Source organism: Triturus cristatus, chromosome 2_2 (assembly GCF_964204655.1).
Source record: "Triturus cristatus chromosome 2_2, aTriCri1.1, whole genome shotgun sequence".
In the NCBI taxonomy this organism is placed as follows: domain Eukaryota; kingdom Metazoa; phylum Chordata; class Amphibia; order Caudata; family Salamandridae; genus Triturus; species Triturus cristatus.
The window spans coordinates 960,587,201-960,613,634 of record NC_140582.1 but is presented as its reverse complement, the minus strand read 5'-3'; the positions used below and the strand labels follow the sequence as shown (position 1 = coordinate 960,613,634).

At 47.7% G+C, this 26,434-nt stretch overlaps 1 protein-coding gene across 4 annotated transcripts in view; it reads right to left on the bottom strand.

Moving 5' to 3' along the window:
• Positions 1–26,434, bottom strand: part of FAM184B (family with sequence similarity 184 member B) — a 496,675-nt gene that overhangs the window by 128,312 nt on the left and 341,929 nt on the right. For 2 of the 4 annotated variants that reach the window (XM_085642369.1, XM_085642368.1), the window contains exon 14: positions 16,614–16,760. The exons of the other annotated variants lie outside the window; for them this stretch is intronic. In XM_085642369.1, coding sequence (XP_085498495.1) covers positions 16,614–16,760 — 147 coding nt within the window. The remainder of the gene's footprint in view (positions 1–16,613; positions 16,761–26,434) is intronic. 4 annotated transcript variants of the gene reach the window in all.

Sequence of the window (26,434 nt, the reverse complement as noted above, 5' to 3'; positions counted from 1 at the left end):
ACATACACGGGTGGGAGTACGTGCCGTACCTACACAGGTGGGGGTATGTGCCGTACATACACGGGTGGGGGTACATGCCGTACATACACGGGTGGGGGTATGTGCCGTACATACAGGGTGGGGGTACGTGCCGTACATACACGGGTGGGGGTACGTGCCGTACATACACGGGTGGGGGTACGTGCCGTACCTACAGGGGTGGGGGTACATGCCGTACATACACGGGTGGGGGTACGTGCCGTACATACACGGGTGGGGGTACGTGCCGTACATACACGGGTGGGGGTACGTGCCGTACATACATGGGTGGGGGTACGTGCCGTACCTACGGGGGTGGGGGTACGTGCTGTACATACACGGGCGGGGGTACGTGCCGTACATACACGGGTGGGGGTACGTGCCGTACATACACGGGTGGGGGTACGTGCCGTACATACACGGGTGGGGGTACGTGCCGTACATACACGGGTGGGGGTACGTGCCGTACATACACGGGTGGGGGTATGTGCCGTACCTACGGGGGTGGGGGTACGTGCCGTACCTATGGGGGTGGGGGTCCGCGCCGTACCTACGGGGGTGGGGGTACGGCGCGTACATACGGGGGGCTGGGAGGGGACGGCGCGTACATCCGCGGGGCTGGGGGGGGTGTTCGGCGCGTACCGGGCACCTGTTTGGACCTCGCCATGGTTGATATAGGAGTTCGCTCCGGACGGTCTTTTTACCATACGGTTGTACAATCGGACGGACGGTACGAATCGTACTTGCGCGCTCGGACTTCAGTTTTCAGATTCGGACGTAAAAATGTCCGGGGACATGTCGGACACCTTTTCCGACCCGAGGACATGTCGGGGAATTTACCCAATGCGATTCTTTTCTACAGCACCTTCATTTGTAGCTGCCATTAGTATTTTTTTCTATTTCCATCACATGTAGTAGTACATATATAATTTTCATTTTATTTGATGCCCCCGCCATCATGTTCCAACAAACCTGAAACACATGAAACTCTTCGCCTGTAACAACACTTTCTGACCAAATTAACAAACACCTGGGTGGACCCAGTCCACGGACTTTCGTACTCACACGTACTTTCAGTTTGATAGATAAACATAATATTGCGGTTGACCTCGCATTCATTTTAATCTAGTGCATGTGTTTCGTCCTTCGCCCACTAGAGGGCACTAAATTATCTCTTTTGATGGATTCATTCAGGTGGAATTTCTTTTATGGCTGGGTTATGGGAAGAGGAAGCACGCCTGGGAGGCTGAAAATTTCATTTGTTTTTCCAAGCGGCAAGATATATTGTTTGCGGTGACTTTTTTGTTAATATACATCCTGGACAGGATTTATGCATATTGTTCCTCGTTTACATTGTCTTGCTCATCTCAAAATACTTGCGCAGGAAAACATTGTGCTTCCCTGTGAGATTTTCCTGAGACTCAGAGCAAGCGATAATTTACACACAAACAAGCATGTGCAATGCAATAGGACTCACATTTACGCAAGACCGATTGCATTGGAAACGGGAGTGTGGGCGCGAGAAGGCACGAGCACAACTGGGAGTGGGCGGGAGAGGGTTGGGGGGGCCCCAAAAAGTCACGGACTGCAGGAGGAAGGGGGAGGGACGGGAAGAAACTAGTCTATGCAGTAAAGGAGCCAGTAGGCATGGAAGGACACAAATGACAACATGGCCATCGTGAGGAGGGACTAACAAGCCTAAAACCAATCGGAAGGCAGCATTTAAGACACAAGCCAATGAAAATGATGGGCGGAGCTTCCACAAAGCTTCCATGCTATAGTGTATACTGCATGTCTCAACGAGACGGTGCAAGTCCTGCCTAGGCGAGACCTAAAAACGGAGGAAAAGGAGATGAACCACGCTGTATACTTGCGAAGATGGCTATTCTCCGAACTAAGAAAGAGCGATGCTGGGACCGTAGTGAAAAATAATATAGGAACTGAAACCATTGAGGGGCAGTGATGACCAGGCATTTATTCCATCTTTAAAGCCAAGGTGACACGAGCAACTGGGAATAACATTAATATAGGACAAGATGGTGAAGTGAGCAAAGATAAGAATAAGGAACTGGCAGAAAGGCCAAGGAAAAAATGCAGAAAAGGAAGCAACGTTTTAAGAAACTGACAGAAATAAGTGGCAGAAGACTGGATGTAGCAGATGATAAAGCTGCAAAGATAAAATGCCCTGTCTCAGGGCTCTTGTAGATGGCTGGGACACTGCAATCACTAAAATGATTAGCCTTCCACTTTTTCAAGGCAGGAAAATAAGTTGAGATTAACAATACGACCAGCGAATCTAGTATGGGGAAGGTGGTTACAAGTGATCCCAGTGCAGCTACCTGTCCCCAGGAATTAATTGACCAATTTTCTTATACAGGTTCCACAACTACCTGGACTAGATCCAGGCTAGTAGCTCTTTTCTATGCAGTGCCAGAGAAAAGAAAGAGACATCACAGGACATAAAAAGAGAAACTCTCATCAATCAATTAGATATGTGTAGGTATATTAAAAACAACGTAAGTGGAGTTTGCAGCAGCAAACATAAGTAAGTTAGTTGTAAGCCATCAGGATTAATTCCACATGATAGGAGTAGATGTCCTTCCATGTCAACAACAAATAACTAGGATAATGATTCACCACTGTGCAATTGGCCACTGAGAGAGTTTGCCAAGTCGTTGAAATCAAGTGACTCTTGCCCATTGTGGAGTGACGGAATAAGCAACTGTTTGGGTCCCAATGAGATTAGTTTTGACAAACTTTGCATCATCAGAAACAATCACTCGAGGACAAATAAATTACTGGATACTGGAAAAGTGACAGGCAAGCCAGGAGATGAAGATTGGACATGGCTAGCTGCAACCATGGTAGGCAGAGTCAGAAGTACAACCAATGATCAGACTGACTGATCATCAGACAACCAACAATTGCCAGGCAGCGCAAAGGACCAAGGAAAAGGAGACAAGTTGTGCCAATGAGGGTTTTAAAAACATTTGAGCATGGAATATTGCTGGGTTGACTAGTAAATTGGAAGATGGGTATTGCTTAAAGTTCATTAACAACTATGTGGTATTCAGTTTCTAGGAAATATGGGCCTTGTCCAAAAACAGTGTAAACTGATTTATGGAAATCAGTGAACCTGCAAAAAGGGTCATACACAAGGCGAAAAACAATTGGGTAAAAAATATCTTTATCCTAATGTGCTGCATGTGAGGCTCACTAATGTTAACAAGGAAGTCACCGGGTAATCACCGGAGGTGCGGGCGGTGTGGGGAAAGTTAGCTGAATATGTTAAACTCATTGGAGGAATATGACAGCTGCACTAAAAGAATGAGGGGCAGATGAGATAGGCACCTAATACTGGTATGTGGAGATTTCAATACACATCCATCAGACAAAATTGTTATCAAAGAGATGTGGTGGAAGATTACTGTTTAGGTCATGTTATGAGTCTACCAAAAGTGAGTAAGAAAGGGGAGTGCTTCTCATCATTCCTTTTAAATCAACAGTTACGTTGTGGGTAGAGGTGAGAGAAAGCACTTCTGAAAAGGACACCAAAAGGTTCTGAGAAGTTGTTACCCATCTAGAGAGGGGTGCTGTAAACAAGCAAGAGTGCAAATAGGTCCGAAGATATAAGTGAAATACTTCAGTGACCTATATAAGAATGATAGTAATGGTGTATGCATCTACCAACATTGAGTGAGGAACAGTGTGAAAACTATGCCACACTCAATGTTTTAATACCGGAAATAGATACTGCATTGACCGGTATAAAAACGTACAAAGCACCAGGTCTGGATTTAGTACTTATTGATCTCTTTCAGGAAGATTCTCAATTGTGGGCTACAGTACTCTCAAAAGTATTTAATGCACTTGTAGCTAGTAACAACTTCCCCAACTCCTGGTGTTCAGCTATTTTAGTGTCGGACCTCTTGGTCAGCCACAGCATTGTATTCGGCAACTTTCTCTTTAATGAGTGCAAGCACAGAAGGGTCTGGAATGCTCTCATACCTCTGCTCCAACCCCCTTAACTCACGTTCTAGCGTAGACAATGTACCCCTGAGGGACCGAGGAAACCCAGCCTGGAGACCAATGCAGACCCCCCGTATGGTCACCTTGAAGGCTTCCCTTAGGGTCCCCACCGCGTCCACCGACCCGGTATTACACGCAAAATAGTCAGTAATGGCCTCCCGAACGCCCTCACAGAATACTGTGTCCAACAAGGCGGACGACTGAAGCCGCCACTGGAAGGAGGGGGGAGTGTAAGCCGGCAGAGCCATACGGATATGCACGGGGAGTGATCCGTGAATGTCCGAGGCAAGTGTTCAGCATGCACTATCCAGTCAGCGGCGTCCCGGGTCAGCAACCAGAAATCTATACGGGACCAGGCGGGATGCGCATAGGAGTGACATGTACCCTCCCTAACACAGGGATGATGCAGACGCCAAATATCCACAAGCCCCAGCATCGACATACCGTCCTGCAGAGCAGTGACAGCCTTCTTGGGAGGCCTGTCCACAGTGGACACTCTGTCCATAGCAGGGTCCAGGGCTACATTAAAATCACCCCCACAGATAATGGTGCAGGGGGGCAGTTTATAGAGTTTCCCCCATAGATCATCATAAAAGGTGGGATCGTCAGTATTGGGACCATATACGTTGACTATAACTAGAGACCAACCATACAGTGTACCCTGCACTATAAGAAGCCTCCCACCCTCGTCCTCCTCTACCAAGAGCGGCAGAAAGGGAGTGCCTCTTTTGACCAGAATCATAACCCCCCGGGCATAAGAAGAGTAAGAGGCAGCAAGGCGGACCCCAGCCCACCTGGTAGCGACCGAAGACACCACTTGTTTGGTAAGATGCATCTCCTGTAGAAGAGCAATGCGAATACGATGTCGGTCAAGATAAGAAAGCACCTGGCGCACTTTACGCGGATTATTGAGTCGCCTTACGTTCCAGCTAAGCCATGATATTGTCTTGTCCGCAGAGTCAGTCACGTCCTTATAACAAAAGGCAGTAATCCTTCGTAATGCTCAAACACAGCCCCCAATTTTACCCCCTACAACCGCAGTGCACTGCCAATGTACAACTCATAACATAGCAAACCCCAACAACCTGACCCACCCCCTCCAGCAGCATAAACCTGCTGTGACACTCCAGAAAACAACAGAAAAAAAGGCACCCCAAAACATGTCGCAGATCGAGCAAAGCATTCAAGTAGGACCTCCAATCAGAAACCCATGCGACCAAGACACCGAAATGTGCCAAAACAGGAAATACAACTATGTGGGGATTTCCCATACAGAGAGGCACCAGAGGCCCCAGGCACCCCGAGACATACAGGGTGGGCCGAGACGGAAAGGATGGAGCCATCCAAATATGGGTACGAGTGTCCCCATACGGCAACACCTAGCACCATGACAGGAGAGGCCCCCCCCACCAGCATACATTAATACAGTCATTGCAGTCAAATCAACCAATGCAACGTAGAGCAAAACATCCAGATAAATACCATAAGGCATAATGAAACATCTGAAGGACCGTCTTAAGACATTTGAGGCAACTAAAGCCAAGTGATGGGGCCATCCAAGACGTTAGCGCGCAGGGCAGGGATCTGGAAAACAATACAAAAAGGAGAGACAAGTCTCGCCACTTAACCATCAGAGTCAGAGTCTCCCATCTTCCCATGTTGCGGCGAGCCCTGCGGCGAGCGACGCTCCAGCTGCCGGAGGTATTGGAGCGCCTCTTTAGGGGTAAGGAAGATGCGGGCCTTTCCATTATGTTGAATGCGCAGGCGCGCCGGGTAGAGCATTGCATAGGGAATGCTGAGAGATTGCAGTTTTTTCTTTACGGCATGGAACTCCCTGCGCGCCTGCTGCACCGCCACCTTGAAATCAGGGAATAGCTACACATTAATTCCCTGATAACTCAGGCTGCCCTTCTCCCGGGCCAGCCGCAGCGCAGTGTCCCGGTCGCGGTAATTCAACAAGCGGGCTATAATGGGACGGGGTGGCGCCCCGGGGATAGGCCTGGCAGCCAAAGAGCGGTGGGCTCTTTCGACAATGAGAACTTTCGAAAAGTGCCCGCCCCAAACAAAGAGGTAAGTAGCGGCTCCACATACAGTTTCATAGGCCCAGTGTTGGTCGATTCCGCAATCCCAGTAATGCGTAAGTTGTTCCGCCTAGGCCGGGCCTCAATGTCCTCATTCTTAGCCCTAATGACCTCCAAGATCTTTTCCATGCTCGCACACAAGGAACTAACTGCGTCCACTCGATCTTCGGTCGTAGAGATGCGTTGCTCAGCCTCAGCCAGATGTGCTCAATGTTTATCCAGCCTGGACGCCATTGTGTCCATACGCATGTTCAGATTGTCAATTTTGGCATCAATAGTATGTAAGCTCTGCTGTATGGCTATCATCATGCGCTCCAGTTTAGCCCCAGATCCCAGCTCACGATCTGGTTCCGCGTCCGAAGTAGCAGGAGTGAGGGACTTATGGTTCTTTTTAGCCGCAAATGTAAGCTTGCTCTGCTGTTTGTCGGTGCGCCCCATAGCCGATCAAGCAAGCACCAGAGGCGCACAAAGAAAAGGAGCGGCAGCAGATAGCAGCAGGTAAGTAGCACTATGGCGCCAGCACCCGAAGGCCCAGGATGTGGATTGCCCGGTCACACTGCCAAAAAACCGCAAACAAGGCGCACAAAGCTGCAGGGGCACGCCGATCTACAGGCACAGAGGGCACACCGCCTGCAAAGCGACGAGGAGGCACGCCACCATAGGCCCCCCCGCCACCAGCAGCCAAAGCAATAGGCCCCAAGCCTCCAGGCCGGCAGTGCAGGCGCTCCGGGGGTGATCGACCACCACAGCAGGCCTCAAGAGTCCGCCGCTCTATGGAGTCCACAAAAATTGCGGGGGCAAGAGGTGACAGGACCCAAAAGAGCGCCAAACAGCGAAGGCAGGACCGGGATGCAGGCGAACTTCAGGCCAGATCAAAGCCACCCAGGGGCGCGCAAAGCTGCACCACGCTACACAGGTCCCTCGGCGGCAGCAGGGTAGGCCCAGCGAGGCCCGCAACAGTCAGCAGCCTCACCTCAGTGTCGCAGGAGCAGCCGCAGCATCCAGCAGCGGAGACAGCGCAGCGGCCGACACCTCCCAGCAGCCACCAGGAGCAGGTCCTCCGCGCGCCGCCGCAGCAGACCCGGCCGCCTCTGGGACTCGCGGTGCTCAAGGCCGGGCAGGCGCCGGACGGGAACCACGTACCACGCTGCCAGGCTCCAGACACCCAGAACACACCGCTCCGCAGAGTGAGCGCCACCGAAGTGACGCAGGTTCGGACCCGCAATGCCACCAGGGGCAACGCTACCATTCGCCAGCAGAGCGACACGCCTGGAGAGCAGCTGCAAGACAGCAGGACATCAGAGGGAGCGGAGCGGCGCCGCCATTACACAGGGGCTCCGGAGGCAGGCAAAACCGGAGCAGCGGGACAGCAAACACGTCAGAAGGATACCAGACTGGAGCCAAAATGGTAAGGAGGGCAGATCCGGGCCACGGAGGTGTGGATGGCACTGAATTCCCCAGGATATTAGGCGGATTGGAGTCTCGGCCAGCAGAGCCACACTTAAATACAGCCATCTTGCTCCGGGCTCTCTAGCGCCCCCCCTTCCCTGAGTAGACTTTGGTGTTCAGGGGAGAGTCTATGTTTGAGAGGTGGAAACGTGGGAGACGTGAAAATGTGCTCCAGACAATAACAATGTTAGATAAAATCCAACATCCACTGGTCGGAGGTGACGTTCCGCCAAGCGGGAAAGAATCTTTGTAGGCGCCCTTGACAGGTGTGTATGATCAGGGGGAAGAAGAGGCAAATCAGAGCTTAGTGTTGTGCAGGTCCCTAGCCGGAGCAAACGTTACCCTGCCTATCGCTGATAAGATTCTACTAATGAAGTTGCTGGATGTTGACATTCTACACACAAAAGTGCCTCTGGTGAGACACAGCTGATTTGCACAAGCTGCTGCACCTTGATTTGCTATAATTGGATTTGTGTGGAAAGTCTTGCTTAAAATTGTGAATAACTTAATTAAGCCATGCTGCTGTTATTGTTTGCGCTAAGAACATTGCTTCATCTGTCTTGTGACATGCTAGAGACATGTACCATAAGTAAAAATAGGTAGGAACAGAATGGTAGTGGAAATAACGAACCGATTATCTTATTGGTTAAATTTTATTGGAATTATTTTAGATATAGTTTAAATTATGATTCTTTGAACTGTATATGCACTTGCACTCTATTAAGATGCTCACACTGAGCCAAGCAGCAGTGCTTTGCCAGACTCTCCGCTTCAGCAAATGGCACCGCTGTCGCTTCCTCATGTTCAGCGTTTACCTCTGTGGAGTGAGTTCTCCTTTTACGCAATTGACTGTGTTGTTGCCGCAAAGGACACAGCGCGTTTTTATCTGAATATAACCTTGGACATGCAGATTCATCTATCTATCTAAAAAGCGAATTAACAGTAAGTAGAAGAGAGGAGTAGGCAAATGAAGAGGGAGTAAGGAAAGCGGTATGGTGACGAGGATACGAAGAAATGAGGGGGAAAAATTGGCTGCAGAGGAGCATCAGCGGCGCCCGCCCTTAAATTTATCGTTCGTGAGGGGATGCGGAGGCTGGAGGGTCCGGCCCCCTCCTCTCTCCCGAGGGCCGTCCGGCTCTGGGATCCGATTCCGGCGGTCCCGGCGATCTAAGGTGAGGGTGCTGCATTGCTGGAGGGGCCTCTGGTGGTGAAAGGCAGTGGGCCACCCCTCACATACTGCCCATTCAGTGCCTGGCTCTGGGGGCAAATATAAATAGTGGGGGCAATCAATTTGGGCTTGCCTGATTCAATAATGGTGCCCAGAAGAGACATGCTTGACCATAATATGGCGCCCTCCATGCACCACAGCAGCATGCAGGACTTAGCCTAACTGCCCCTTTGAGACTCTATGGGACTCTGTATATATGATTATTGGGAGAGGAGGCCGGCGTCGAGCATGAGCTTTAAGGTCAACACCCCCTGGTGGAAAGATTGGATGCCTGCCTTGGTCCTCGCAGGTGCTGCTCTTAGACCTCAGAGCTGGAAAAGGGTACACGCTTATCCCTGTTTGCTGAAGTAGGAACTTCCTCCAGAGCGTGAAAAGGCGACTGCAGGAGGGATTAACGCAGGAGAGGTGACACGATTAAAAGTGCGGTTTCTCCACACGCGGTGGGAAGAGGAGAAGGAGGTGCACATATGCCACCAAAAAAAGCCTCTGCTAAGACCCCCTGCGCATACAACAGAGGTGATAGCGGGGGGTCTACCCCAGTTGAGCCTGGCGCCGAGTGTGCGATGGATGGCTAGCGCTGAGGGCTATTTGGGCACCTCCAGACGAGTTCCCAGACCATTGGGTTCCCGGCCATATTGGAAGTTTCTTTTGGGACACCGGGGCCTGCGGCGAGAGGTTTCTATTCCTACAGTGGCCTTTGGATTTGACTGCTTGTTCCTGGCACTACGTTGCCCCAGTGAGGTGTAGACGAGGTGATCTTTTCCGGCGCCCCAGGCACAGACGCATAATCATTGCCTGGAACCGGTCAGTGGCGCGGACCGAGAGTTCCCCCCCCCCCATATTGAACAGCTGGGCCCAGTGTGGATTCGTGCTGAAAGTCATGCTTCTTGGGTCTGATTTGTGTAGGGCGATGACCAACCTTGTTTCAGCGCAGCTTCGTATTCTTTATTGGCCGGCATCATTAACTGTGATTTTGGCGCCATGGCTACCAATAAGGGATCCAGGCAATCTATCCTGGCTAAATTGTCAAAGTTTGCTCACTCTAATGCAGACGCAGCAGAAGATAAACCGGCAGAGTCTGAGGAGAAGCAACCGACGCCTGCTGAGGGCCCTTCCCTCTTTGATGTAATGGAGTAAATGTCATCCACCATGGCCGCCAGACGGTGAGGAGCTCCAAGAGGGAGCTTCGAGGCTGAGGATTGCTCAAGCGAGCTGTAATCCTTGTTTGGCCTCGTATCCCGTACATTGGACCCCCGAGCCGATACCGGAACATTCGACCCATGCTGGGGAACCTATATGAATGAGGACTCACTGACAGTGGCCGGGACGCTTCAAGAAGGGACAGGAGAGGTGCCCCGGCAGGTCGATGGGGTTCGCCGCATCCCTGGATCGATGGTGGTGACTGCGGCTCAAGGTGAGACTGGGCCTTTGTTTTCGAGTGTGGTCCAGGTGGCACTGCCGATGGGTGAGGGCTCGGCTGGCTGGAGTGCACCACGAGACTTGGTCCAGGTGCGGACCTGGAGTTCGCTTGAGGTTCTCGCCCAGAGGCCTGCACTGCACCCTCACCCCCCTGAAGGCATAGCAGATACCGTAAATACATGGTTGGTGGGGTCCTGACCTCTTGTGATTTAGGAGATACACTGCCAGTAATGTTTTACACTGCAGTTAATATGGCACTTTAAAGTTTAGTGTCTATACTGCATAAAATTGTATGATAACTATCTCCCTGCCTTATGCTTGATTCCGGACTGTGCCTCGGCATTTCTTCTTCGGCCTGAGTCCTGATTGTATCTCGGAAATTCTACCGTTTAACCATGCGCCCACCTTACCCCACCCGGAACTCGAATATTGTGCGCTACGGACCAAACTCCTGGTCCATTAACTACCCAGACAAAATGACCAGTAATGCAAAAAAGAACTTCAAGAATAGTATTCTAAAACAACACCCGGAAACACTCATTTTAAATAACTTACACACAGCGACCAACGGCAACACGAAAACTAACTTCATTTTCTACACTAATCGCCCGGCTAAATGGAAAAACACCTTCTCTCTTCACCTTCAAGTCGCCAAGTCAGTAATCATTCCCTATGGTGAAAAAATCTCCACTTCCATCTCCCCGACCTTCAAAGGGGAACTCACCATCTCCATCTACAGAACTGGAACCATTCTCATACAGGCCACCGACCCGCACCTCACCACTTTTGACCGCCACTTCCCCACACTTCTTTCCTCGTTAACTCAACTGAGCCGTCAAACCATATCTCCCCAACCCACCATCACCCTTACTAATAACGTGGAACTGATCCCATCTCCCTGCCCTGAAGAAACTCTCTCCAACTCATGGACATCCACCGTCACTCACTATAATCACACTACCCCTATCATTACTCTCCGACGCCAAACACCCACAACTATTACATCTACTGAGCACACTAGGAACAACAAACTCACAATTAACAAACACCACAAGACCGATCTAGATCTTGACAGCTCGGACTCTAACCCCTTCCCTCCCGTAACTGAAATCCCCACAGGCACTCTCCGCTCGACCCGTGATAATCTGAACCCTCCCTCACAAACTACCTCTTCCTCCAACAGAGACCCTTTTCCCCCGACCCTTACGTCCCCCATGTCCAACGTCATCTCCAATCCAGTGGTCTCTCTGCCCCCTACTACCACTGCACACTCCCCCGCCGATGTCCCACTTCCGCAGACACAACCGGTCTCCACCGATTACCTCACTGACAACCCCCGCGACATCCCTATGGCCAACGTCGTCACCAATCCTTTAAACTTGTTCCCCCCTATTATAACTACACGCTCCCCCTCCGCCGTCGCACACCCACATACACAATCTGCCTCCACCGCTAATCTCATTGAAATTCCCCGGAAATCTGACTTCTTACCTAGAATTTCTCTCCCTCCTCACTTGGACAGTAGACCCTCTACTCCTCCTTTGAACCCCTTGAATGGGAGCATTAATAATCCGGCTCCCCGCGTCCAACCTCTCCCCTCTCCTAACCCCACTGACTCTGTCCAATCCCCGACCCCTGTTCACTCTCCCTCCAAAGTCCCAAGTCATTCTCGGCCCCTGCCTAAAACCTTAAACTTTTTCAGCTCAATAGCACAGCAACTGAACAGAATGGAGCTGAAAATTAACTCCCTTGCTGCTGATTTCCTATACTTACAACAAGATCTTCTCAACAGGACCAAGCCGCCGTGCTCCCTCTCCCCGGGTAGATTTCCTCCCACCCCACTCAATACCGCTCCCTTGGCCCCTCAGTGCACCGCTCGTCCCTCCAGTCCATCAGCGAGTCAGGCACTTCGACCCAACCGGGATCGCCAACCCTTTTCGATACCGAAACCTGATGAGATCAGCAACTCCTAACTCACTTTGAGCCAGAAGTCAGCCCCTTTCCCCATCCCTGTTATTATCGGCACTAACAGAATCCTAAAAAATGTCCACTCGCCTAGACCTCCAGCTCAATACTCCTCTATCCACCTCACTCCCCCCATCATCGAGGCTCCCCGTCCTCTCTCTTGCATGCTCCTCAACTGCAGATCAGCAGTACAACACGCCACAGACATTGCTGAAGCTCTAATCGCTGAAGAAATTGACTTCGCTTTCCTCACTGAATCCTGGCTCAATGTCTACTCCACACCCATTCTTGACATTCTCACCCCTCCAGGGTACACCATCATCAGACAAGACAGACCGATCAAAACGGGGGGGGGACTAGCCATCATCCACAAGGCAGGAATTCAGATTACCAAACTTAAACCTGCAGAATACCTATCGTTTGAATACCTAGGTGTCGAACTCAGTGCCAAGGGCACCTCACCCATCAAATTCCACACCATCTACCATCCTCCTGGAGAGCGTACCCTTTTCCCCGAAGAACTAACAGACCTAATATCATGGTTCTCCATGACAGACACTAAAGACGTGTTCCTGGGTGACCTCAATATCCACTGGAACGACCCAGAAGACTCCACTGCCCAGAACCTAACCAACCTACTTGAAATATATAACCTCAAACAACTCTGCAATAAACCAACTCACATCAAAGGTGCAACACTGGATGCGATCATTACCAACAATGATCTGGTCTCTCTGACAGCAATTTCTCCCATTGACTGGTCCGACCACCACCTCATTCTGTTCAAGATTGATGCACTTGTCCTCCACCAACCTATTAGTGATGACAAACCTAAACAGTGGACTAGAAATATCAAAGCAATCCCTTTATCTGAACTTGAATCCAAGATTCATGCCCATCTTCAACTCCAACCCTCATCATCGACGGCCGATGACCTCACTACACACTTTAACTAAAAAATGACAGAGGTTCTAGACCAAGTAGCTCCTCTCAAACTCAAACAATTGAGGCGAACAAAATCTAAACCCTGGTTTAACGTGGTTCTGAATGAGGAAAGGCATCAACTCAGACAAATGGAAAGGTCTTGGAGACTAAACCCCTCGACCTTACACCTAGCGCAACTTAGATCTGCTCGGCAAGCATACAAAAAACACATTTTCAGTGAAAAGGCGTCTTTCTTCCGCAGCCAAGTAGATCTGGCAAAAAACAGACCGAGAGAACTCTTCAACATTGTCGAAAGCCAAACTAACTCTCAAGAAATCAAAGCCACCAATGAACGTTGTTAAGAAATTGCCACCTTCTTCACTAATAAAATCTCGAAAATTGATCAATCCTTCATCCAAATCTCTAACCCTCCTTCCCTCTTAACCTGCCCCACTCTAACCACCCCTGATCATTCAGAAAGAGTCCTTACCAAGGACAATCAGGTCTGCCTCCAGCTAAAAAACAATGCACATTGGTCCGACTTTGAGCTAATGTCAGATAATGAGGTTTTCAGTATAGTTTCTAACCTAAAACCTTCCTCCCACACTATGGACCCCATCCCATCCACACTCATAAAAGAACTTAACCACACCTTTCTGAACTAAAATCATCAACGCCTCTCTCACCTCAGGCTGTGTCCCAGACTCCCTTCAACTTGGACAAATCACACCCATGCTCAAAAAACCAGGGGCCGGCCCTAATGATCTCAACAACCTCAGACCTATCTCCAACCTCCCATTCCTTGCAAAAACATTGGAGAAATGCGTTCTCCAACAACTCAACAAACACATTGATGAGTTCAACCTCCTCAACACCTTTCAATCAGGATTCAGGAAAGGCTGTAGCACGGAAACAGCTATGCTCAACGTCTCGGACGATATTCACAAGGCTTTAGATGAAGGTGATGCCTGCCTACTCATCCTTATTGACCTATCTGCGGCATTTGACACAGTAAATCATCCAGCGCTTCTGGAGACCATGTCGAAGCGCTCTGGCATCAATGGCACAGTACTAAAATGGTTCACCTCCTTCCTTCAACACCGCTCGCAACAAATTAAAATCAACTCCTGTCTCTCAAAGCCAACAAAAGTCACACTTGGGGTCCCGCAAGGCTCGATCCTCTCCCCGGCGCTCTTCAATCTTTTCATGGAGCCCCTCACAATCATCTTGAAAAAAGCTGGAGTGAATTACCACATTTACGCTGATGACACCCAAATCTATTTCAAAATCAAGTCTCCCAGTGACATCCAACACCTCAATGCCACTCTAACGGAGATCAAAACTTGGTTCAACGCTAACCACTTAAAACTCAATCCAGATAAAACAGAACGAATCCTATTCTCTCCAAAAAGCAACCATCGTCCAATCCAAGAGTGGCTCAAGAATCTGGTCGCCCTAAACTGCCCCATCGTCCTATCCGACTCAGTTAAGTCTCTAGGTATCACCCTTGACAAGAACTTATCTTTGGAAGCCCACATCAAAAACTCTGCAAAAAGTGCTCTTTTCTCTCTAAAACACCTCAAGAAATTGAAACCTTTTCTTCCCCATGATGACCTCAAGACAGTAGTCCAATCCCTAGTTCTCTCTAAAATCGACTACGGGAACGCCATCCTAACAGGGACTCCAAAAGCTCACCTAGCCCCTCTAAAGGCAGTGTTGAACATGGCCGCTCAACTCGTATCTGGAGTAAAAAGATTTGATCACATCACTCCAGCTCTCAACTCCCTCAACTGGCTTCCCATGGAAGGGAGGTGTATTTACAAACTGGCCTGCATCGCACACAAAACCCTTCACTCTCCGGCCCCTAACTACCTGAACAACAAACTGGTAAGAGCAGGTCAATCCAGATCGCTGAGAAGCTCCAACTCACTCCTTCTTATTCATCCGAAACTGAAAAAGAAAACCACACAATACCGATCGTTCTCTGGCAACGCTCCCAGGATGTGGAATGCTCTCCCTATAGTCCTCAGATGCAACCCCTCCTTCTCCTGTTTCAAAAGGGACCTGAAAATCCATCTCCTTAACAAATACTTTCCTGACCAACGTCAACTAACCTAGACTAATATCCGAGTTTACTCCTCTCTCTTGACATTCAAGGATAGTTTTTATCCCTGGTTTTGCTTCCTTACTGCCTACTATGTAATGCAATTTCCGTCTGTTTTTCTTTACAGTATGTATGTAAAGCGCTCTGATACCTACGGGTCAAGCTAGCGCTATATAAAACTTTTAAAATAAAAAATAAATAAAAAAATGCTGGGAGTCAGACATGCTTCGATTGCATGTTGTAGTAATTGTGATCTTCACATTATCAATATTAATAAGTGGCTGTGTCGGAATCTACTACCCCCGAGCCCTGATTCGGGTCCTGAATCACCCTCGCAACAAACCGTCTCTCTCTCCCTTCCGGTTGCCGGATGCAGACTTGGAGACCGGGATCACCAATACACCTCCCTGGAGTGGCCCTTTAATTTTTCCACCGACGAGGGAAGCCCCACCCCCAAGGGGACGGACGACTACATCCTCTGCCCGGATAAGATGCGTGAGACCAGCGAGAGGTGTGTCCATGACCGGAAGGAGGAAGCTGAGGGAGCCCAGGGTACTGAAGACGCAAGGACGAGATGAGCTGACCGTGGGGAGTCGGAAATCCCAGGAGAACAGCCGGAGGATGCTGCGCCCAGCCACGGCCCTGGAGGGACGTGGCTCCAACAGGTGCGTGCCAGGATTCGAGGAGCTGGCAGGGAAGTTCGTGTCCACCGCTGAGGTTGGAAAAAGTGCGAGTGTAGGCTAAACTGTTCTGTGAGGCCCCGCAACCTGCCTTACTCGCTTCCCTTCCCTGGTGTCGGTCCTCCCTTCCCCCCACACTCCCTAATAACTGGGTGCGTGCCTCATCACTCCCGTTCCCATAGGCTGGTTATAACCAGCACTAATACTGGTTCTTTTCCTTTTGTTTTGGCCCTGAGAGACTGAAGCCCGCGAGTACGAGCGCCAAGGAGGAGACTTCCCATCCCCTGAAGACGACGCCGTCGGAGTACATCTTTAGGATTGCTAATTACCTGCATGTTTCATTTGGACTAAATAAAGAATCCAAAGGATTTCTTGTATGCGTGGTCCATTCTGCTACCGACAGCCGCATCTGTTTTTCAGCCTTTGAATTGCCATTATGTGTGTTCTTAATTGTATTTATATAAAGCAAATGTGTTTATCTGTCAATTGTAAGGCAAATACCTTAAACAATAAAGATTTTCTGATTTTAAATTTCAAGTGATTTTTTTTCAAGAAGTGTTGAGCAGTTACTATTTCATTTTTAAAATGTTTGACTTTATGTAGCTTCAACAGTTTTAAGGGGTACCATTTTGGCAAAAGAAGGTTGCTTATGTGTCGATACGAGTAATCCATAATTTTAAAGTGTATTTAGATGAGGTTACATTAGCATTACTTACTCATTTTCTAAGGAGACTATCTTTGCTTGAAGATGTGCTTGAGAACTACTGAACTCGGACACCATGGTTTGCATTTCCTTCCGGTGATCGTGTCGCAACGATTCCAATTCAATTTTTTGCTTCATTTTGAGATCTTCCTCGAGTACCCTTTCAATAAAATGAAAAATATCAAAAAGTTGTGAAAACTGCTATTATATGTTTAACCTCTTTATAAAGTCAGTCCTATAATTGCTACATGCTGCATGTGACCGCAAGAATCAAGTGCAAACTCCTCTACTCTGTTCACAAGTTCTTCAATACCTACAAAAAGGCCCCATTGCACGCCCAATGGGATCCTGCACTTGTCAATGGCAATGTTAATTAGACAACACACCTATAACTGACTCAGACATGGAGGTAGGATTGTAGGGTGCACGTTCCTCATCTGAGGAATGCTCTGAAGCCAAGTCTGAGAGCAGAGCCCAGCTACTTTCTTTTCAGAAACAGCTAGAGAACAGAACTGTTCCATATTGACTCCTATTGAGTTTTCACAACGTGGCCAGGGAAACGCATAGCTCTCTAGAAAATCTCTATGGAAATCAAATATTGTTTAACATAATTTGTTATTGATATTATAGACGAAAGCTATAGACAGAGAATGGTCAAAATACGATTAGCTTATGTGGCCTACTTCGTAAGTCAGATTTACATTCCACTATGCATTTTTATTGCATTTAACACATTTTAACTCATGCCAGTAGTCACTCAACTATGTTTTTTACTTAGTACTGAGCCTGTCGGTCAAGACTGACATTTTTTAATGATGGACTTTCAAATGGTGCGCACTATACATAAACACTAACAAAGTTTACACCAGTGGCTTTACTCCTATGTTCTGAATACATTTACAATATGCTTAGAATTCTCCAAAAAATTGACATTTACTCCAGGATAATCTGCACGTATACCTGCTTTCAGTACATACACACAAGCATTTTGAAAGTTATAAATGGGTGTGCCCTGTTTAATTCGGATTCGTAATTTCTCCATACCATTACTTCAGATTTATAATTTCGAATTGGAAACCTAATAAGATTTAAAGGAGCAGATATATATATATATATATATATTATCTACTGGCGGTCGCCAGTAGATAGTTATAGTTAGGACCGAGTTCCAATAGGAAATCTGAAAATTCTATTTTGAATAACTTTGGCGCCGTTTGACTTATCTTCGTGAAATTTTCAAAACTAATGGGGCGCTCCGCTCAGCTCCTACCCTGAAAGTCTCGGGGTGATTCGTCAAGCGGGGACTGAGAAAAAAGGGGGGTCCCAAAACGCGTTTTCCACCATGCATTTTCCCATAGGACCTTTAGTCGAAGGTACAGCCCGAACGGCTGAACAGAATTACTTGAAATTTGGCAAAGAGGTAGTCCTCAGGTCAGGCATGTGCCTTTTGCTTAAATGGTGTAAATCTGTTCAGTAGTTCCTGAGAAAATCAAAAGTAAAATCACATATATATCTGGGCGGAGCCTAACCACACATCTCATCGTGAGATCTGATTGGCTGTCAGCACTTCATTCAAGAAGTGTTGGCAGCCATCTTGGGACCAATATACATGATAGCACCTCATTAAAAAGCATTGCAGTTAATAGAAGGTTTTAAGACTTTAGTTACATTATAAATCATTTGTTGATGGTACCATACTCATTTTAGGAATTGTGGTGTGTTCTAAGGTGATTTTACCATGTGAAAAAGCCTTCTGCTGTGATATCATGAATCATGTTTGAGAGAAAACTATTTTCCCATGCTTTTCCCACAGAGGTTTGGAAGGTGATCTATAAGCTAACTGAGAGCATATTTTCTGTAAATTCACATTATCTTTCTCAGTCATGTGAGAATGAAGTCTGACATTCTCAGTAAAACATGTACATCCAACAAGGGCAGAGACTGTCAGTTGATTCCTTTGTGTTCTACTGCAGCTTCCCAGAGTGTTCTAAAGAACAACTAGAGTGCTAACAGTCCTACTTATGACAAACGTATGGCACACCTGAAGCCATCTTGGTTGGAATAAAGTGGTAATTCTTAAAACATTTAATTTAAAAAGGAACAAAATGAGGGGGTTCATTTTGCCATAGAAAGTATGATTAGTGCTGCAGAAAGAAAAATTAGGGCACATTTTGATAGACTTCTCAAATCCTCTTCTATTTCATTAAAAAAATCTGACATGCAGACTGAAACATGCACTTTCAATACCAGCAGCAGACTTCCCTGGTGAGCAGTAGCGTTACTACAGTGATCTAATAAGCAACTAGAGTGCTAACATTCTGAATATATGGCAAATTTGTGACACATCTGAATGCCTTCTTGATGGAATCAAAGTAAAAAACTGAAAGTATTTCCTACTGAGGAGACTGTAGTAAATGAGGAAATTAGGAAACATCATAACAAATAAGTCTCCCAAAATGGCCACCAGAGACAAAAGAGCCCAAATGTAGCCCAAGTATAGCCCAATGACAGAATGTCCCAGAGTGTTCTAACGAACAACTAGAGCGCTAACAGTCTTACTTATGACAAAAGTATGGCACACCTGAAGCCATCTTGAATGGAATAAAGTGGTAACACTTAAAACATTTAATTTACAAAGGAACACAATAAGGGGATTCGTTTTGCCATAGAAATTATGATTAGTGCTGCAGAAAGAAAAATTAGGGCACATTTTGACTTCTCAAATCCTCTTCTATTTCATAAACAAATTCTGACATGCAGACTGAAACATGCACTTTCAATACCAGCAGCAGACTTCCCTGGTCAGCAGTAGTTTTACTACAGTGATCTAATGAGCAACTAGAGTGCTAACATTCAGAATTTATGGCAAATGTGTGACATATCTGAATACCTTCTTGATGGAATCAAAGTAAAAAACTGAAAGCATTTCCTACTGAGGAGACTGCAGTAAATGAGGAAATTAGGAAGCTTCATAACAAATAAATCTCCCAAGATGGCCACCAGACACAAAAGAGCCTAAATGCAGCACAAATATCACCCAGATGTAGCCCACATGTAGCCCAATGACAGAAGTGTGCAAAACATTTATTTTTTGTGTATTTGCAGTTTTATATAGTGCAGACTTGTCAGGTATTGGAATGCTTTACATGAGCATTGGTTACATCACACAAGATCAAATTCATTTTGGTTGTAGACATGGGGAGATTAAGTGATTTGACCACAATCACAGAATGTTGAGCTGAAGCAGAAACTCCAACCTGGTTCCCCAGTTGCAAAGTCTGCAGCTCTGGAAGTAACACCACATCCTCTCGCCAAGGTGCAACATTTAATCAAGTGGTCAACTGGATAAAAAAACATAAAGATTACAAATAATTTAAAAGTTCTTTGTCGCTATTTGAAAACTCAGAAAATATGTCCTCATTTTGTTTTTTAGAGCACTAACCATAATTTTGATGCAAATAAGACCCTCTCATATATGTAATTTCTAAAGGAAATACTCTAGGTATTACAGTTTTGATTACATCAAGATGACGTCAAGCGTTCCACACTTTTGTAATAAATGTAGAATGTTAGCAATCTAGTTGTTCATTGGGATACTGTTGAGAGGCAGAGGCCAGGGGCACGGACTCTGAAAATTGAAGGCAGGTAGGAGAGTGCAGAGGCAACAATTTGACCACACTGGGCAGTCAGGAAGGGCAGTGGCAGCACAACAGACTATGGAGGGCAGTGGAAAGGGGGGCAGGGGCAACAAACCAACAATACAGGACTGGCAAGAGAGGCTGTGGCAATATAATAGACCATTGTGGGCAGAAGGAAGAGGCAGTGGTAGTACAACCATACATGCCAACAGACCCGTTTCAGCCAGGAAACGTCCAATGCTTTTAAGCTCAAATGGGCTTTATTTGATCTGTCTCCTGTCTACAATCTCCTCTTTTTCAATGTAACTCAAAGGGGAAAATCAATACCCCAGTTTTTTTTGCAAAATCTCCCTCTTACCAAGTTCAAAATGTTCGCAAGTATGGTACATTGAATCATGGTAGGCAGGAGGAATTGGGGTGGGGACATGGACTCGGATAACAGAGGACAGGAGGGACATGGAGAGGAGCACCAAACTGACCCTACAGGGCAGGCATCAGGGTTTGCAGCAGCACAATACACCACACAGCGCATGCGGGACGGGAGTGCAGCACAACAATCCATAGAAAGCAATAGGGAGGGGACAGGACCATGCACATGGACAACAGAGAACAGATGGGAAAGAGGCAATGGTAGCTAGCTGATCATAATGGAGAGACAGGAGAGAAAGCTGCAGCATAACAGACCATAAAGGGCAGGAGGGACGGATCAGGGGCATTACAATGGAACAGACAAGCCAGGAGGGAGCGAATAGGGGGTCTGCACATGGAAACAGAGGGCTGGGGGCAAGGTGGCAGGGCAGGAGCAGCAAGATGACCATGGAGGTCAGACAGGATGGGCACTAGAAACAAGACACCCCATGGAGAGCAACAATGAGACTATGGTGGCATACACACAGACCATGGAGGGAAGGTGGGAGGGGGTCAGGGGCAGATAGCTGACCACACAGGGAAGGTGGGAGGGGCCATGGCAGCACAGAAGACCATGCATGGCAAGCGGGAGGGTTAGTGGCAGCACAATGGCTATGATGGGCAAGAAGGAGGGTGCAGGGGCATGCACAAAGGACCATGGAGGATAGAAGGGAGGGTCAGGACCTGGGCACAGACAAGAGAGTTCAGGGGAAGGGGCCTCACAACAGACTGCGCGGGGCAGGCAGGAGGAGCAGTTGCAGCACAACAGATCAGGGAGGGCAGAAGGGTGTGGCAGTAAAATGGACCATGGAGGACAGGAGGAAGGGGATAGGGGCATGGCAAATGGACAGGCAGGGTGGAGGTGGCAGGGACAGGTTACAGTCATCTGACAATGCTAGGCAGGTGGGAGGGGAGTGGCAGCTCAACAGAACACTCAGAGTAGATAGGAGTGGCAGGTCCATGGAACATAGTGGGCAAAAAGGATGGAGCAGGGGCATGCACAAAGAAATCGGAGGGCAGGGGGAAGGAGAATAGGGGCAGCAAGCTAAGCACAGAGGCTAAGCAGGGGGTCAATGATGGGCCATAGAATTGGGCATTGGAGGGCAGGAGGAGTGGACTGGTACATCATGCTAAATGGAGGGCAGTGGCAGCACATCAGACCATGCATGGCAGGAGGGAGGAGGCTAGTCCATGGATTCAGACAACAGAGGATAGGGAGGAGGTGGATGGGGCAGCAAGCTAACTGTTCAGAGAAGGTGGGTATTAGGAACTTTATTGTTTTTAAAATGTGTGTCTGTGCGAACTACTTAAAATATGAACAAGTATGCAGCATAATCTCACTTTTATTCAGGAAGAAGAGGACGTTTGTGACTGTGACTCCGGGCTCACTTGGCAGAAACAACCCCTGACCCTCCACCCCCATCGCAAAATGTAATGCCCGTGAAAAGGGTAGGTGGATACAGTGTTATATAGAACATAGTCCTGAGACCACGATTGAAAATGAAAACTAGATGTAGTATATGGTATAAACTATGCACCAAAAAGTGTGATATAAGATGAACCGGGGCGTGAAATATAATATGCAATACATTGTGCGCAATGACAGATTCATTGGAGAGCGTGAGATAGCACAGGCACTAGCGTGTGCTATGCGATATGCGCCTTGGAGTGTAATATGCACAGGGCAGTGTTGTGTAACATAACTAGTCTCTAAAGTTGTAATATCAAAATATGTGCTGGGGAGTGTAACGTTGCATATGCACTGTGACAAAGATATGGATCCCAGATTGTAATATGTATGGCATAGCGCTGTGCGTTATAACATACACATCGAGGAAGGCACATTAGATGGGGCAATATAACCCGTGTGAAGGCAAGTGTGGCATGACATATTCACGGGGTGGTGTTACAGTGCACATGGGCTAGAGAGTGTCATAGCATACGCACTAGCTGGTGGAATACAACACAGAGGTGTGAGGCAATCGGCGGGCACCGGTGGGTGTAACACAGCATTGGGCTCAGCCAGGAGCACGCTGTGACTCTCAAGTGAGGTTCGTCTTCTTTCCAGAGAGTAAAATAAAAAGTATTACACATCCGGCGGTGGATGTGTTTTTTATTAACCGTGAGGGGGGTTTCTTGCATAGTTTGGTCGAATTTTTGTCTAATTCCCTTTGATTGGCGTGGTGTGCGTGTATATTAAATGTGCCCGTCAATAGCTACCCATGTTTGTATAAATAAACGACAAGGGTGTCTACTTGGAGAGTACCCACCGGCGGGGGCGCCGGGATTAGGCACGGTAGGGCGTCAGACACATCAGAGCTTCACTAGCGGTAGAAATACATTCCATGTGGATTCATTCTATGCATAGTCGCCTTTTAATGAATATCACGCAAATCGTCATGGTGATAGGTACATACGGTTTGTACAGCATGTCCTAGGTGTTTCTATACATATATATATTTTTAAAATAATAAAAAACAATGGCCGGCCCCGGGGATGGGGTCCCCGGAGCCATAAGTGGCCTGAGGAGGGGGGCAACGCAGCCCCCTCCTCAAGAATTTAAATTAAAAAAAGGCCATGACCCGGGGGTTTGGGTCCCCGGGGCCGATTAAGGCCTTGGGAGGGCCAAATTAATTTTTTTCAACTAAAAAAATTAGGGTGCAGGCCCTGGGGGATGGGGTCCCCAGGGCCAGTAAATTAGAAAAAGAAGGGGGGCCACACAGCCCTCCTTCTTAAAAAAATAAAATAAATAAAAGACCGGCATCGCGCTGGAGGCCACGCCCCCTCCTTGCAGCACTCTGCAAACGCTGCTTACAGTTGTAAGTTGGGGAATTAATTCCCCTTCAATACTGAGGGTCCCTGAGGGCCAACTAGCCCAACAGGTATCTCCAGTGTGCGCCAGGGAGCTGCGTTGCAGACAGGTGTTCTGAGGCCACGCCCCTTTTTACACCTCTATGCAACGCAGCTCTGTGGTGCTTACTGGAGGTACCTAGTGGGCTAGTTTGACCCTAGGGACCCTTAGGAATAAAGGGGACTTAATCTCTCAACTTGGAACGGCCACAGGGCGCGTTTACACAGTGGTGAAGGGAGGGGACGGAGCCTGAGGTGACGTGTGCAAACACGCCCTGTGGCGCGTTTTAAGTTGGGGAAATAATTCCCTTTCAATCCTGAGGGACCCTGGGGGCCAACTAGCCCACCAGGTGCTTCCGGTAAGTGCCACTGCTCTGCGCTGCAGAGAGGTGGTGCAGGCCGTGCCCCTTTTTACACCTCTCTGCAATGGCGCTTACTGGACGTACCTAGTGGGCTATTTTGCCCCTAGGGATCCTCAGGATTCAAGGGGACTTAATCTCCCAACTTAAAAAATGGCCACAGGGCATGTTTACACAGTGGGGAAGAAAGGGGACGGGGCCTGAGGTGACGTGTGCAAACACGCCCTATGGCGCATTTTAAGTTGGGGAAATAATTCCCCTTCAATCCTGAGGGCCCCTGGGGGCTAACTAGCCCACCAGGTGCTTCCAGTAAGCGCCACTGAGCTGCGTTGCAGAGAGGTGGTCCAGGACGTGCCACTTTTTACACCTCTCTGCAACGCAGCTCTGTGGCGCATACTGGAGGTACCTAGTGGGCTAGTTGGACCCTAGGGACCCTCAGGATTCAAATGAACTTAATCTCCCAACTAAAAACGGCCACAGGGCGTGTTTACACAGTGGTGAAGGGAGGGGACGGGGTCTGAGTTAACGTGTGCAAACAAGCCCTGTGGCGCGTTTTAAGTTGGGGAAATAATTCCCCTTCAATCCTGAGGGACCCTGGGGGACAACTAGCCCACCAGGTGCTTCCAGTAAGCACCACTCCGCTGCGTTGCAGAGGGGTGGTCTAGGCCGTGCCCCTTTTTACATCTCTCTGCAACGCAGCTCTGTGGCACTTACTGGAGGTACCTAGTGGTCTAGTTGGACCCTAGGGACCCTCAGGATTCAAGGGGACTTAATCTCCCAACTTAAAACGGCCACAGGGCGTGTTTACACAGTGGGGAAGTGAGGGAACAGGGCCTGAGGTGACGTGTGCAAACACGCCCTGTGGCGTGTTTTAAGAGATAGTTTTAATCCCCTGCCCTATTATATACAGGGGGACCCCAACGCATAGTGTTCCCTAGTGTATGTAGGTGTTTTCACTGTATTCTGAGTGTCTTTTAACATAGCACTGGCACTAGGACTGGTTAGTCAGACTCAGTTACCACCAGTATCCGTCTGAAAAAGTTGAGGGTACAGGATGATTTTGCAACAAGGCTTCTTTCTGCTCTTCTGTTTGTTATTTCTGCACGTTATCCTTCTTCCTGCACTTTTCTTCGTCTTTGAGGACTTCTGTTGCTTCTTTCTGCATTTCTTTTTTTTCTTTCTGTGCGTTTTTTCTTCTTTCTTCACATGTCCTATCTCTGTAGGCATAGTTAGAAATTAGCATTTAAAAAACCTTTGAAATTCACTGAAAAAACCATAGGTTTCAGGCACGTTATAGTTAGGAATTAGCATTTAAAAAACCTTAGAAATTAGATGTCATGAGTGATGTCACTGACCATGTCATGAGTGATGTAATATGTGACGTCATCAGCAGTGCATTGCGGGCGCGCGAGTTATAGTTAGCTGAACTAACTATAACAGGGGAATTTCAATGGTTTTGTACGAGTGAAAAGTCCAGCTAACTATAACGCCCCTGAAACCTATGTTTTTTTCAGTGAATATATATATATATATATCATCATGATGCACCCTGATTGATGTTAGGATATAGCCAGGAGTGAGTTATTGAAAGAAAATTTTACATGAGGCACTGGATCACGAAGAATTGTAGGAATTGAATACCATGAATTCATATATATATTGTTGCTTGGAATCTTCTCTGTGAAGCCCTGAAGAAGCAAAATGAAGACTGACATTGAGGCTATGTTCTATGACCTTATGTATATGTAGAAGGTCATCGATGTATATGCTGGATTATAATACATGTGCTTCTTATTAACTGAAGAGAAAAACGTTTTTTGCACGTGATAAGGCCAGAAAATAAAACAAGGATTTATATGGACACTGATATTTGCATTTTGTGTTTTTCTCAGTACATGGCCTAATATATATAGATATATATTTAGTATATCCCCTCAAACTTTTATTTATATGTAAACCCCCCACAGAAGCAAAAGGTGTGCTTTTAGGGCTCAGGGGCAGAATAAGTGTAGGTGTAATAAAATATGAGATGGTAAAGGTTAGAATAGGCTTGGTGTGCACGTTTTATTATGGTTTAGTGGAAAAAGTTATTTTAGGTTTAGGCTAAGTGTTACATATTTTTTGTTTTTAAAAAGGGGAGGAAGGCTTATATCAACTTTCTCCTCACGGTCCACCTGAACTCCAACAACAAATTAGACTCTTCTCAAAATGGCTTTCGTCCTGGCCACAGCACAGAGTCGGCGCTCCTGGCTGTGACAGAACATCTTGGACAGCTTTGGATGCAGGGCAGACGTCGGCATTGATCTTTCTGGATCTTAGTGCCGCGTTTGACACAGTGACCCACGCCATTCTGTTGTGACGCCTGGAGGAGGCTGGAATTGTAGGCTCAGCCCTAAAGTGGCTGGCCTCATTCCTTGCTAATAGGATGTTTCAGGTGATAGCCCCCCCTTCACCTCTGGCATCTTTCCCATCAAGCAAGGGGTGTCACAGGGCTCTTCCCTGAGCCCTCTGCTTTTTAACCTATATGTACAACCTCTGGCTGTAGTAGCCAAGAGCAGAGGGATGACCATGGTCTTCTA